The sequence below is a fragment of the Eretmochelys imbricata genome, chromosome 5, assembly GCF_965152235.1.
Source record: "Eretmochelys imbricata isolate rEreImb1 chromosome 5, rEreImb1.hap1, whole genome shotgun sequence".
NCBI classification, from domain to species: domain Eukaryota; kingdom Metazoa; phylum Chordata; order Testudines; family Cheloniidae; genus Eretmochelys; species Eretmochelys imbricata.
Genome location: NC_135576.1, coordinates 56,526,416 through 56,537,929, shown reverse-complemented (window position 1 = coordinate 56,537,929; position 11,514 = coordinate 56,526,416). Strand labels below are relative to the sequence as shown.

The window sequence follows — 11,514 nt, the reverse complement described above, 5'->3', positions numbered from 1 at the left end:
ATCCGGCCTCCCAGAGCCGGCCGGCTCCGCTTAGCCACCTGCGCTCACTGCCCCAGACCCTCCTCTGCAGCCCGCCCGCCCTCACGCGGGCCCGCCGGGCACGGGTGGGAGGGTAGCGGGGTAAAAGGTGTTGGGAGCTCGGGTGGGCGCCCTAAATCATTCCGTCCCTTGCGGCGTGGGGTCTCTGGTGCTGACCTCCCGTGTCACGTGAATGGGGTCCCGCCGCCACCGCCGCCCTGAGCTGTCTGCGGCGTAGGCTGGCCCGGCCGCGCCTGACGGAAAGAAGCAGGCAGAGCTGCTGCTGTTGTCCGGGGCAGGCGGCTGTGCAGCCTGCCTGCGTGTTGTCCGCCGCCCGGGCGAGACGAGAGTGTCTGTAGAGCTGGCGCGGGGTGGAGTGCGGGCTCCAGTTTGTGCAGGCAATTGGCTTAGCCGCTCTAAGGGTCCTTGGGCAGTGGGGTCCTGGCGTGACCTTTGTGAGGTGTGAGCCGGGCAGAAGCTGGTGTGGGGCTGGTGTCTGCCGGGGTGCCTGGCTTGCTGCGTGCCGAGACCCCCCACCTAACCGTCGGCAGCTGCCTGTGCGGGGCACACGCGGATTTATGTGCTCGGAGCGGGGAGAGGCTGGGCGGCTGGAGTGGCAGCGGGAGGCGGCAGCAACATGGTGAGCGACGGGGAGGGCACTGGGGGCCCCGCTGGGCGCCCCGGGAACACGGGGGCTGCGTTCAGGTAGCGCAATGGGCTAGCGGCGCCTGGCCCGGGGGTTCGGCTGGTGACTCCTGTGGGGGCCTTAGTGTCTCGCGCGGGGTCCCAGCTGCGTGTGGGCTCGTGGCGTGCGCGGGGAAGGAGGCTAGTGTCCGCTGCGGGTGCCGCAGCCTGCCGGTGGGAAGGGTTGGGGTGAGAGGTTCCTCGGTCTGTGTTTCCTGCTGGGTTTGGCGGGGTCCCCCTCAGCCTAGTTCCCGAGCGTGGGGCAGACATGGTCGGGTAGGTAGCTGCGTATTCCGTCTCCGAGCCAAGGGAGAAGTGATTTTCTTCACTACCGCGGCGCATTTCTCCTGGGGTTTGAGGGTGTTATCCCGGACATGATCTCGCCAGCTGTGCCTGCAACTCTTCGGCGTGGGGGGAGCATCAGGTTAACTCTTGGTGGCCAGGATTGACCCCAACATGCTAATGAACTGCTGGGAGCTGGTGTATGTTCTCGGTGGCGTTTCTTCATCCACCCACTGTAAGTAACTAATGGGGCACCCAAGGTTATTGAACTTAAATGTAATGCATTTGGTTTTGTTTCTTAGACTTAAAAGTAATAGCAGGCGTGGCCAAGGAAAAAAAATGGATAGGCATGGGGGCTTGAAAACAAACTAAATTGATTCAGAATTGATCTAGTTTTGGTAGTGCACTCCCAGAAGTAAACTTAAACTGAGCTAAGCTTTTTTTAACTGTAAACAAGGAATGTGCTAGGTGTTTGCACCTGTGTAACTAGTGACATTTAAGATCAATTGAGTTACACAAATGCAACTTTTCTTGTAAAGACCAGGACTGAAAAGGAATGCAGTAAATATTTTGATATTTGTTTAGAGAGAGGAATCTAAAGCATCTTTTATACAGAAACTGATTTTTTTATTTGTAAAGATTCAAGGAAAAAACAATGGTATGTAAGCATGACTCAAACAGTTCAGTTTACAGAGCCCAGGCACAAGGATTTCTATTAAATGGTTTTGAGCTGTAAAGCAGCAGTTCTCAACCAGGGGTCCAAGGCCTCCTGGGGTGCTGGGAGCAGATTTCAGGGGGTCTGCCAAGCAGGGCTGGCATTAGACTTATCGGGGCCTAGGGCAAAAAGCCAAAGCCATACTGCCTTGAGCCCTGCTATCCAGGGCTGAAGCCAAAGCTTAGCTTTGTGGGGCTCCATGCAGTTGCCTTGCTTGCTATCCCCTAATGCAGGCTCTAGCATTTATATGCAGAAAAAGTTGTTATGGAACAGGAGGGCTGTGGAGTTTTTATAGCATATTGGGGCGGGGGAGGGTGGCTTAGAAAGAAAAAGATTGAGAACCCCTGCAGTAGAGTATTCTGGTAAATGACGTGCAGAAGAACATCTTTACTTTATTTTTATTATTTTCATTGTTCTGTGGGTCACAAGAAATAGCTTATAAAAACCTGTGGGCTTGTTAACATACTAAAAATGAGACTTCTGAAATAATTCTGGAATACTTGTTTTGAGAATTCAGATCTTTGAATCACGATTGGTAGCAGACATCTTGATATTGCCAAGAGAGGAGTAACAACTTATAATAGATTTTTATGCATATTCAACATTCTAGTTTTAGCAGCTCAAACATCTGATATAGTTTGAAAAATTTTCATAGTCCAAAAAGAGAGCTGCAGCTAAGAGAGCCAAATGGATCATGAGTTAGTAACTGGTTGACTATCATTGTTGGAGCGTATTGCAGTTTAGTTTGTATAATTTAGGCTCTCAAATCATCACTCTGGTATTCCAAGGTAAATTTAATCCTCTTCCCTTCCAAAACACCCCTAAAACCGTAGTGTTTTCGTTGTATAGAGACCCTTAAGGTATGTTTACGCTAGACTTTTGTGCTTTGAGTGACTTGATCACTTCGTTCACATATGGGGGATATGTCCATGCAAGCCTTCACAAACATTAAGTACCCTGAGTTAATTGTCAGTGAAAAGTCTGGTGAAGACAGGCTCTTAATGTAAGGCTATGGCTATGCCTTTCTTGCTGAAAGTGTGTGTTTACAGTGAGATAATGAATGTTAGCTATCTCGTTATAAAATCCTGGTAGAGCAGGGGTGGGCAAACTGCTGGCTGGATCGGGCACCTCAGGGCTTTGGATCCTGCCCATGGGATTGCCCCCCGTGGTGCTGCAGGCCCCGCGCCGCTCTCAGAATTGGCTGGCACCCGGGCTGTGGGGGAGCAGAGGACTCTGCGTTGCCCTTGCCTCCCGGCACCGCCCCCTGCAGCTTCTAGTGTCTGGAAACAGGGAACCGTGGCCAATGGGAGCTTTGGGGGAGGTACCTGGAGGCGTGGCAAGGGCAGCGCGCGGAGCCCTGTGCCCGCCCTCCCTCCCTCAGGGGCTGCGCAGGGCTGTGGTTCCGACCGCTTCCCAGAGCGGTGCGGCTTGGGGCCAGGGCAGGTATGCAGAGAGCCTGCCCTGGCCCCGGTGTGTGCCGCTGCCATCCCAGAGCCGCTTTAGGTAAGTGGTGCCGAGCCGGAGACCGAACCGCTCCTGCACTCCATACCCCAGCTCCCTGCCTGCACCTCGCACCCCTCCTGCACCCCAAATCCCTGCCCTGAGCCCCCTCCGCAGTCTGCACCCCTTCTCTGCCCCAGTCCCTTGCCTTGGGCCCGTTCCTGCAAACTGCACCCCCTCCCATACTCCCTCCTGCACCCCAATCCACTGCCCCGACCCTGCATACAATTTCCCCACCCAGATGTGGCATTTGGCCCAAAAAGTTTGCCCACCCCTGTGGTAGAGAAAAGGCTCTGTACTTTTACGTTGATATAGGTAGGCAGGATCAACCCCAGATGGGAGTGCGTAGGGTTAACTTTGACTAGTTACACTGAGGTTAAAAAGTACAGTCTTGTCTCCCCTAAGATTTTACATTGATTTAGCTGTGTGATGGAATGGCAACTGTCCCTCTTAAAAAACAATGGCGTAAGCATTGTAAACACTTAAAAAGTCCAATTCTGAAGTCATAGTAGCTTGCCACAGATAATGCAGGCATAAGGCCAGGGCCAGAAGAAGAAGCTGGTATGCTATTAGTGCTCGAAGCCTGCTACGTTTTTCATCTCTCCACTTTCCTCTCTGTCAACTACCTATCTTCAGCATTTTTGACTCTCTGGTGCAGTACAGCCCTCCATTGTAGCCTGTTGCTTATCTGCATCTTCTATTTCTGAGGTAATTCTGCCCCCCAAAATTAAAAATTCTGCGCACAATATTCTAAAATCCTGTAAGATTCTGCATATTTTAATTATCCGTATAACGCTGTCATAAATATAAAGGGAAGGGTAAACACCTTTCAATCCCTTCTGGCCAGAGGAAAAACCCTTTCACCTGTAAAGGGTTAAGAAGCTAGGATAACCTCGCTGGCACCTGACCAAAATGACCAATGAGGAGACAAGATACTTTGAAAGCTGGGGGGGACAAAGGTCTTGTCTGTCTGTGTGATGCTTTTGCTGGGACCAGAGCAGGAATGCAGGTCAGAACTCCTGTAAAAAGTTAGTAAGCAGTCTAGTTAGATATGCGTTAGATTCTGTTTTGTTTAAATGGCTGTAGAGTTCAGAGTGGGGAAGGAACCTTGACAAATACTATAACAATATAATCACACCATTTTCAATTATTTGCTGACGAAATACGTTACCAAAATAATTGAATATGGTGTGACTATATTGTTATAGTGTTTGTTATTTTGACAATTAAAATATGCAGAACTTTCCAGAATTTAAAATTTTTAAATTTTTTGTTGCAGAATCCCCTCAAGTGTACCAGGATTCTATGTGGGAGCTTGGTGCGGGGTTCTGGGTGCAGGGGGAATGAGACTCAATAGGGGAGTCCAGGTGAAGGTGATAGGGCTCAGTGGGGGAGGTGGGCTGGGAGACTGGAGCTTGGGGTGGCGGGGTCAGGATGCAGCTAGCTGGGGCTCAGTGGGGTGGGGGGCTCCTGATGCAGGGGGTGAGGCTCAGTGGGGTAGAGATTTGGGGGACTTGTGAGGGGATTCTGGATGTGGGGGGTGCTCCTTAAGCAGAAAGAGCTTGGTGTGGGGAGTTCTGGGTACATGGGTGGGAGGTGGGGTAATTGTACAGGAAGCTGCTCCCCCTGTCTGCCCAACCCCAGTGCATCTGGACCCCCTCTCCATGGTGAAGAGCTTCCTGCAGCCAGGGGAAGTTTCTGGGGCTTGATCTGACTTAGCCCTGGCTGCTCTGTGTACAGGGAAGAGGGAACTCGGTCTCTGTCCTCCCCTCCGTGGCGGGGGGTGCCCCGCCACAGCTGGGACTAACGTTCCTAGGTGGCTGGGGCATCCCCAGATTCCCCTTCCTCCAGTGTTTTACCTCTCCCCCTGGCTGTCGGAACAGACATGGCTGAGCTGCCAGGGAGGGGTGAGTGAGTACTGGTGCAGCTTCTCTTTGCTTCCCCATAGAAACCATTTTCTGCAAGGAAGCAAAGAAAATCTTCAGGGGGTGCATTTTTCTACTGCACTACAGTAGCGCAGAATTTCCCTAGGAGTAATCTTCCCAGCTTGCAGTGTTGACACTGAAAGTATTCAAATTTCTCTTGCAGCCATCCTTGACATTGAACCTAGGGTGGCCTAATGATGTTGGAGCATCTGCAAGTTCTCCATACAGGAGACCTTTGGAATGTGTCCATCGTGTCCACCGCGCACAGATGATCAAGCCAAGGACATGTCTGTGTCTGAGACTTGGTAATTTTGCTTTCTCAGGTACTTCAGTGTTAGAAACTTTGGTTTCCCACACGATATTTGGAATACAGGAATGCAGGATGGAAGGTGGCTAGCCTTTTCTTACCTCTACCATAGGTGGTCCAAGTCTCTCCACTATACAACAGCATGCTCAAAATGAATGTCTGGTACACCCATATCTTGATGCTCAATGTTGGTTTTCTTTTATCCCACATACACTGGATAAGTTGGTCGAAAGTGGTGGCTGCCTTTTTGATGCAAGAATTAAATGCGTCATCTAGATACGTTATCCAGTACAACAGATCCTAGATAGTAGAACTTGAGCATGAATTTTACTCTGGTGCTGCTAGTTAGTAAAACCTCTGGTGCAGTCAACACACATTGTGCCATAATCATGATCGTCTTTAGATTGATCCTTTGTTCAAATTAATCACAAATGAGTTAATTATCGATGTAAAAATGCACAAAGACATAGCCATAGTCATGTTAGAGAAACTTGGTAGGGAATCCAATATAGTTGTTTTTTTTTTTTACAGGCAAGAAGAATGAGTTGGTTTTATAACACTGGCTATGTCTAGAGAATTTTACTTAAAATTGCTAACTACTATTACTGGTTCAGCTGTACTGGTGTGAGTACTGCTGAAAACTCTAGCATAGGCAAAGCTTTGGGTTTTGGAAAAATTCTTTGTTTATGCTAGGTCCAACTACAGAGAATTTTTTGGTAAAATTTCATTGTGTAGATATGGCCCACCTTACATAACTATATTTTTAAATGAAATTATTCTTGTCATGTGGGCAGAGGGAGGAAGAGAGTCTTAAGTGGCGTGATTGCTGATCAGTCACCTAGACTTGCTGAAAATTGTAGCTAAAAAAATAGCAGAGGTGTGAGTTTTTTCCTCCCTCATTCCATTTTTGACAGTCATCTGCGGAACTCCGCCACTTGATACCAATTCATGTCAATGAGAAGTTAACGTGAGGTGTTGTCTATATTCAGGCGTGGTGTACACGCACATTTTGTACCTGTATAACTCTTAGGAGTGTGATTTCTTTATTCTTTTAAATAGCTGTACTGTTACAATTCCTAGTGTGGATGTAGTTACACTGATGTACAGCAACTTATAGTGGTGTATATATTATTCCTCTTCTTTTACGGGAATAAGTTATACTGATATGAGCAGATTTATAGCTGTATAATTGCATCAGCTGTAGGGCATTGTTCTGCTGTAATTATAGGTAAAGCAGTAAACTTTTTGTGCGGATTAGTCCTCAGAGTTGTACTGGTTTAAATAAAGTGAGATTTTTTTTGAACAGAAGTGGTTAAAAAGATATACATTTTAATATGTTAAGTCTTGAGCCTAGTTGGGACTGTTAAAAACTTCAGGCTCAAAACTAGAAAATATGACTTCACATAGAATAGCCAGTTACTATAGTTGTTTGGTGTAAATATTTGGATTAAAATATTTTGACATGTTAAATAATTTAAAATCACTTTTAAAATAGGACACTGCGGGCAACTTTTGACAGTGCCAGAAACTGAGTATCTACTGCATATAGAAAAAAAAAAACAGTTTAAATTTTAGCAATTTTTCTTGCAAACATTTTCACATATTCTATTCTTAATTGAATAAGAATTAAACTTTGATTTACTTTGTATTAGGAAAGATGTTAATTTGTACAATAGGTCTTGTAAAACACGTTGCCTTTACAGTGTTTACAAATTCAGATGACACTTGCAGTGCTTATTGATTTGCATAATATTGAGTTGAGATTATTGCTGGGTAGCTTTATTCATATAGGATTACAGAAACATGAAAGTTGTCACTTAAAGCAGTAAATGAAGCTTTACCATTTTTTGCTTATGCTTTCCTCTTTTTTGAGCTTGGCTTTTCTAAAGGGATGAGAATTGAATGCTGCTTCAGAAGGTTGTAAAATGCTTGCACCACTCTTAAGGGCTTATCGAGGCTGTAGTTTGGAACTGTATTTGAAATAGATGCAGAATATTGGGGCAGGGAAATAATAGCTTGTGTCCATTTAACATGGTTCCTTTTCATAGTAGTCTTTTTCTCTTTCTGCCTAGGTTCTAGTGTATATTATGTGGTTGTTACCCAATCCAGAGTCTGAAAAACTTTTACCAGGTGTCTGTTAAACAGTAAACTAAAGCTATTAGCCAGAGGCCACTATGAAAGATGCAGGGGAAGGAGGTATGGCTGTGAAGTCCAGTGTAGTTGTGGAAAGCCCAGTATGTCCCATTTTTCACACCTAGCAGCTGCAAAGGGTCAAGGATGCTCTCCTTGGACTCTGCTTGGAAACTTAGTGTTTCATATCATCATCCAAGCTGGTCAATGTCTGAGTAATTTGGGAGATTGGGAACCACTTCCTCTTGCAGCTGCTGAAATGGAGGAGGAGAGCAACTTTTTCTCACTTTCCCAGCACCTCAAAGCCACCTGCCTGAGGGGTTTCTCAGCTATGATACCTTTTTCCTCTGTTTTTTTTGGGTTGTACTTTCCAGATTCAGTGTCTAGGAGGAGAGTTAAGTTTACTTGATGCTTGCCAGTTTCCTGTTTGCTCTTAGGGCTCTGAATAGCATTGGTGAAACAGTTTTTTGCTAGCTTTGCTTTTCTAGGGTGTGTCCACCCAAGAACTCTTTGTATAGTTTGTCTAGTTTAGTATCAATGCAGCTGCAGCAGTGGAAAGCACTGGTGTAGAGACAGACTAGCTAATAATACCTCTACTAGTGCTTAACAGCCTGCGCAAAAGTACTAGTGTAGACAAAGTCTGAGTGTTGAGAGCTGTATAAAAAGGTACTAGAGATTTGCTCACAGAAGTGGGAAGATAGTGCCCCATCCATGTTTTTGAAAGAGATCTTTGTAATCACAAAGACTAGAAATTTAACTTTTTAATAAAATGAAAGCTTTAAATACTTTAGAAATCGATAGCTTCAGCCATCCCCATCTACATGTTCACTAGGGATGGTTTTTTGCTTTCATTTAGCATGACTGAGTGGGCACTTTAGATTTAATTACTAAATGTCAAAACTTAATCTGGTTTCTTTCCATTATAGCTGGGTTAGGCTTTCTGGACTAGTTCTCCCTGTGGCAGGTGATTCCAAAATGCATTGTACTATGTGTTAGTGATTATGAGGGTCCTTCCAGTGCTCACTGGGTTAGTTGCTTCAGTGATGATGTAACATGTATAATAGAAAGTACTTCGGCTTTGGCCGGAGGATAACCGTAGAGTCCACTTAATTGCTAGCATCCGCTTTTGCAAGAGAGCTTTCATTTCACAACATAGGTTGCCTGTACGCTCAGATGGCCTTGAGTGAACATCTAGAGCAAAACTCTATTTCTTATAATACAAACAGCCAATTTATAAATAGAATTGGGGAAAAACTTAGTAAATTATGAATCACCTGCGAGTCTAGGAGAATATAAAAGCATTCAAGACCTGATACAAAAGTCCAGAACAATAACCTCTTTTGGTGGGTGGGGGAGGATCGCTTGCCATTTGTATGATAAACTTGGGGCATATCTACGCTTAATAAAATGCTACAGCGCCACTGGTGTGTGCTTCACTGTAGACACTACCTACGCCAACAGAAAGAGTTCTTCCATTGGCATAGGTAATCCACCTCGCTGGGAGGCGGTAGCTAGGTGAATGGAAGAATTCTTCCATCAACCCTATGCTGTCTACCCTGGGGGTTAGGTTGACTTAACTACATCGCTCAAGGGTATGGATTTTTCATAACCTTGAGCAAAGTAGTTAAGTCAACTTAATTTTCTAGTGTAAACCAGGCCTTGGGGTTGAATACTAAACTGTTCTCCGTCCCCCAGATACTCAGAGGAGCTCATGGCCATCAATGGAGTGTGTATCTGGCAAAAATGGGGGAATGCATGGGGTTCATCAGTCCCTGGAAAACTCCAATATTGGCTAAAATGGAATTGATACTCAGGTTGATTGTTGTAAATTAACAATTTTAATCTTGTTTTGCATTTGTACTTTTTAGTTATTTTCCTAAAGAAAAGTTTTTCAGAGATTCCAAGGCTGGAAGAGATTGTGATCATCTAATCTGAACTCCTGTATAATACAGGCCAAAGAACTTCCCCAAAATAATTCCTAGAGCATATCTTTCAAAAACATTCAACCTTGTTTTCAAAATTTAATGATGGAGAGTCCACCATAACCCTTGAGAAAATATTCCAGTGGTTAATTACCTTCACTTATTTCCTTACATATGCCTTATTTCCAGTCTGAATTTGTCTAGATTCAACTCCCAGCCTGTGGATCATAGTATAGCTTTCTCTGATAGAATGAAGACCCATTATTAAATATTTGTTCCTCCTGTAGATACTTATACACTGTACTTGTCACCCCTTAATCTTCTCTTTGTTAAGCTAAACATATTGAGCTCTTTTAGTCTATCACTGTAAGGCATGTTTTCTAACCGTTTGATCATTCTCATGGCTCTTCGCTAAATCATCTGCAATTATCAACATCTTTATTTAATTGTGGCTACCAGAACTGGACACAGTACTCAAGCAGTGATTGCACCAGTGTCACATATAGAGGTAAAATAGCCTCTCTGCTCCCACTGTGGCTTCCCCTCCTCATGTATCTCAGGATCGCTTTAGCTCATTTGGCTACCGCATCACACTCTGGGAGCCCATGTTCATCTGATTATCCACCATGACCCCCAAATCTTTTTCAGTCACTGCTTTCCAGGATAGAGTCCTCCATCATTTGTTCCTACATGTACATGTTTCCATTTAGTCCTATTAAAATGCATATTGTTTGCTTGTGCGCAGTTGACAAAGTAGTACAGATGGCTCTGAATCAGTGACCGGTCCGCTCTTCATTGTTTACCACTCCCCCAATTTTGGTGTCATCTGTAGACTGTATCAGTGAAGATATGTTTTCTTCCAGGTCATTGATAAAAATGTTAAATAGCATAGGGCCAAGAATCAATCCTTGTTGGAAACACATCCTCTTGATGGTCATTGTTTGTTTACAGTGATATTTTAAGACCTACCAGTTAGCCAGTTTTTATTCTGTTTAATGTTTGCCATGTTAATTTTATATTTTGTTTTTCATCAAATGTTGCATGGTACCAAGTCAAAACACCTTACAGAAAGCTAGGTATATTACATCAATACGGTTACCTTTATCAACCAAATTTATAATCTCATCTAAAAAAGGTATTAAGTTAGTTTGATTTCAGAGTAGCAGCCGTGTTAGTCTGTATCCGCAAAAAGAAAAGGAGTACTTGTGGCACCTTAGAGACTAACAAGTTAGTTTGAGAGACTCTATTTTCCATATACCCATGTTGATTATATGAGCCTCCTTTAATTCCTTATTAATCAAGTCCCATATCAGATGCTCCATTATCTTTCCCGGGATTGCTGTCAGGCCTATAATTACCCAGGTCATCCTGTTTACTCTTTTTAAAACTTGGCACAACAGTCTTTCTTCCCATCATGTGGAACTTCACCTGTGTTCCAGGACTTATTGAAAATCAACATTAATTGTCCAGCAAGCTCCTCAGCTCCTTCTTAAAAAAAAAACAAAAAACTCTTGGATGCAGATTATCTGGACTTGCTGATTTAAAAATGTCTAATTTTAGTAACTTCTGTTTAACGTCCTCCAAAGTTACTAGGGGAATAGAAAGTGTGTTATCACCATAGGATTAGATTATCTAATTTATTTTTCCTCAAATACAGAACTGAAATATTTATTAATAATGAAGAGTTCATTGATAATTCTACCATTTCCATCTAGTAATGGAATACCATTGTTTAGTATTCTTTTTGTTCTCAATATATTTTAAAAACTATTGTCTTTAACTGTGTTGGCTGTAGACTTCTCCTTGTGTCTTTGGGCTTCCCTTCCCAATTTTCTGTCATTCCTAACTTCTGATTTATAAACATTACTGTCTACTTTTTCTTTCTTCCACATTTGTTATATATTTTTATTTTTTATAGCTGCTGTCACTTCCCCTCTAAACTAGTTCAGCTTTCTTCCTGTCTGTCCGGTTAAGCAGCAAAGCCTTCTTTCTGAAATGTGGGATTGACTCTTTGGGCACTTAGTGAAGTGT

General features: G+C 44.2%; 1 protein-coding gene across 4 annotated transcripts in view; it reads left to right on the top strand.

The window, feature by feature from the left end:
- Window positions 1–509: 509 nt before the first annotated feature.
- The window catches only part of TMEM161B (transmembrane protein 161B), an 80,208-nt gene continuing 69,203 nt past the window's right edge, over window positions 510–11,514 (top strand). For 3 of the 4 annotated variants that reach the window (XM_077817172.1, XM_077817170.1, XM_077817171.1), the window contains exon 1: window positions 510–658. Coding sequence is in view for 2 of the 4 variants with exons in the window: in XM_077817170.1 (XP_077673296.1) it covers window positions 656–658 (3 nt within the window). In the remaining 2 variants the exon portion in view is untranslated. Of the gene's footprint in view, window positions 659–1,112; window positions 1,220–11,514 lie in introns of those variants that run through there. The other variant, XM_077817169.1, reaches the window with a different exon arrangement.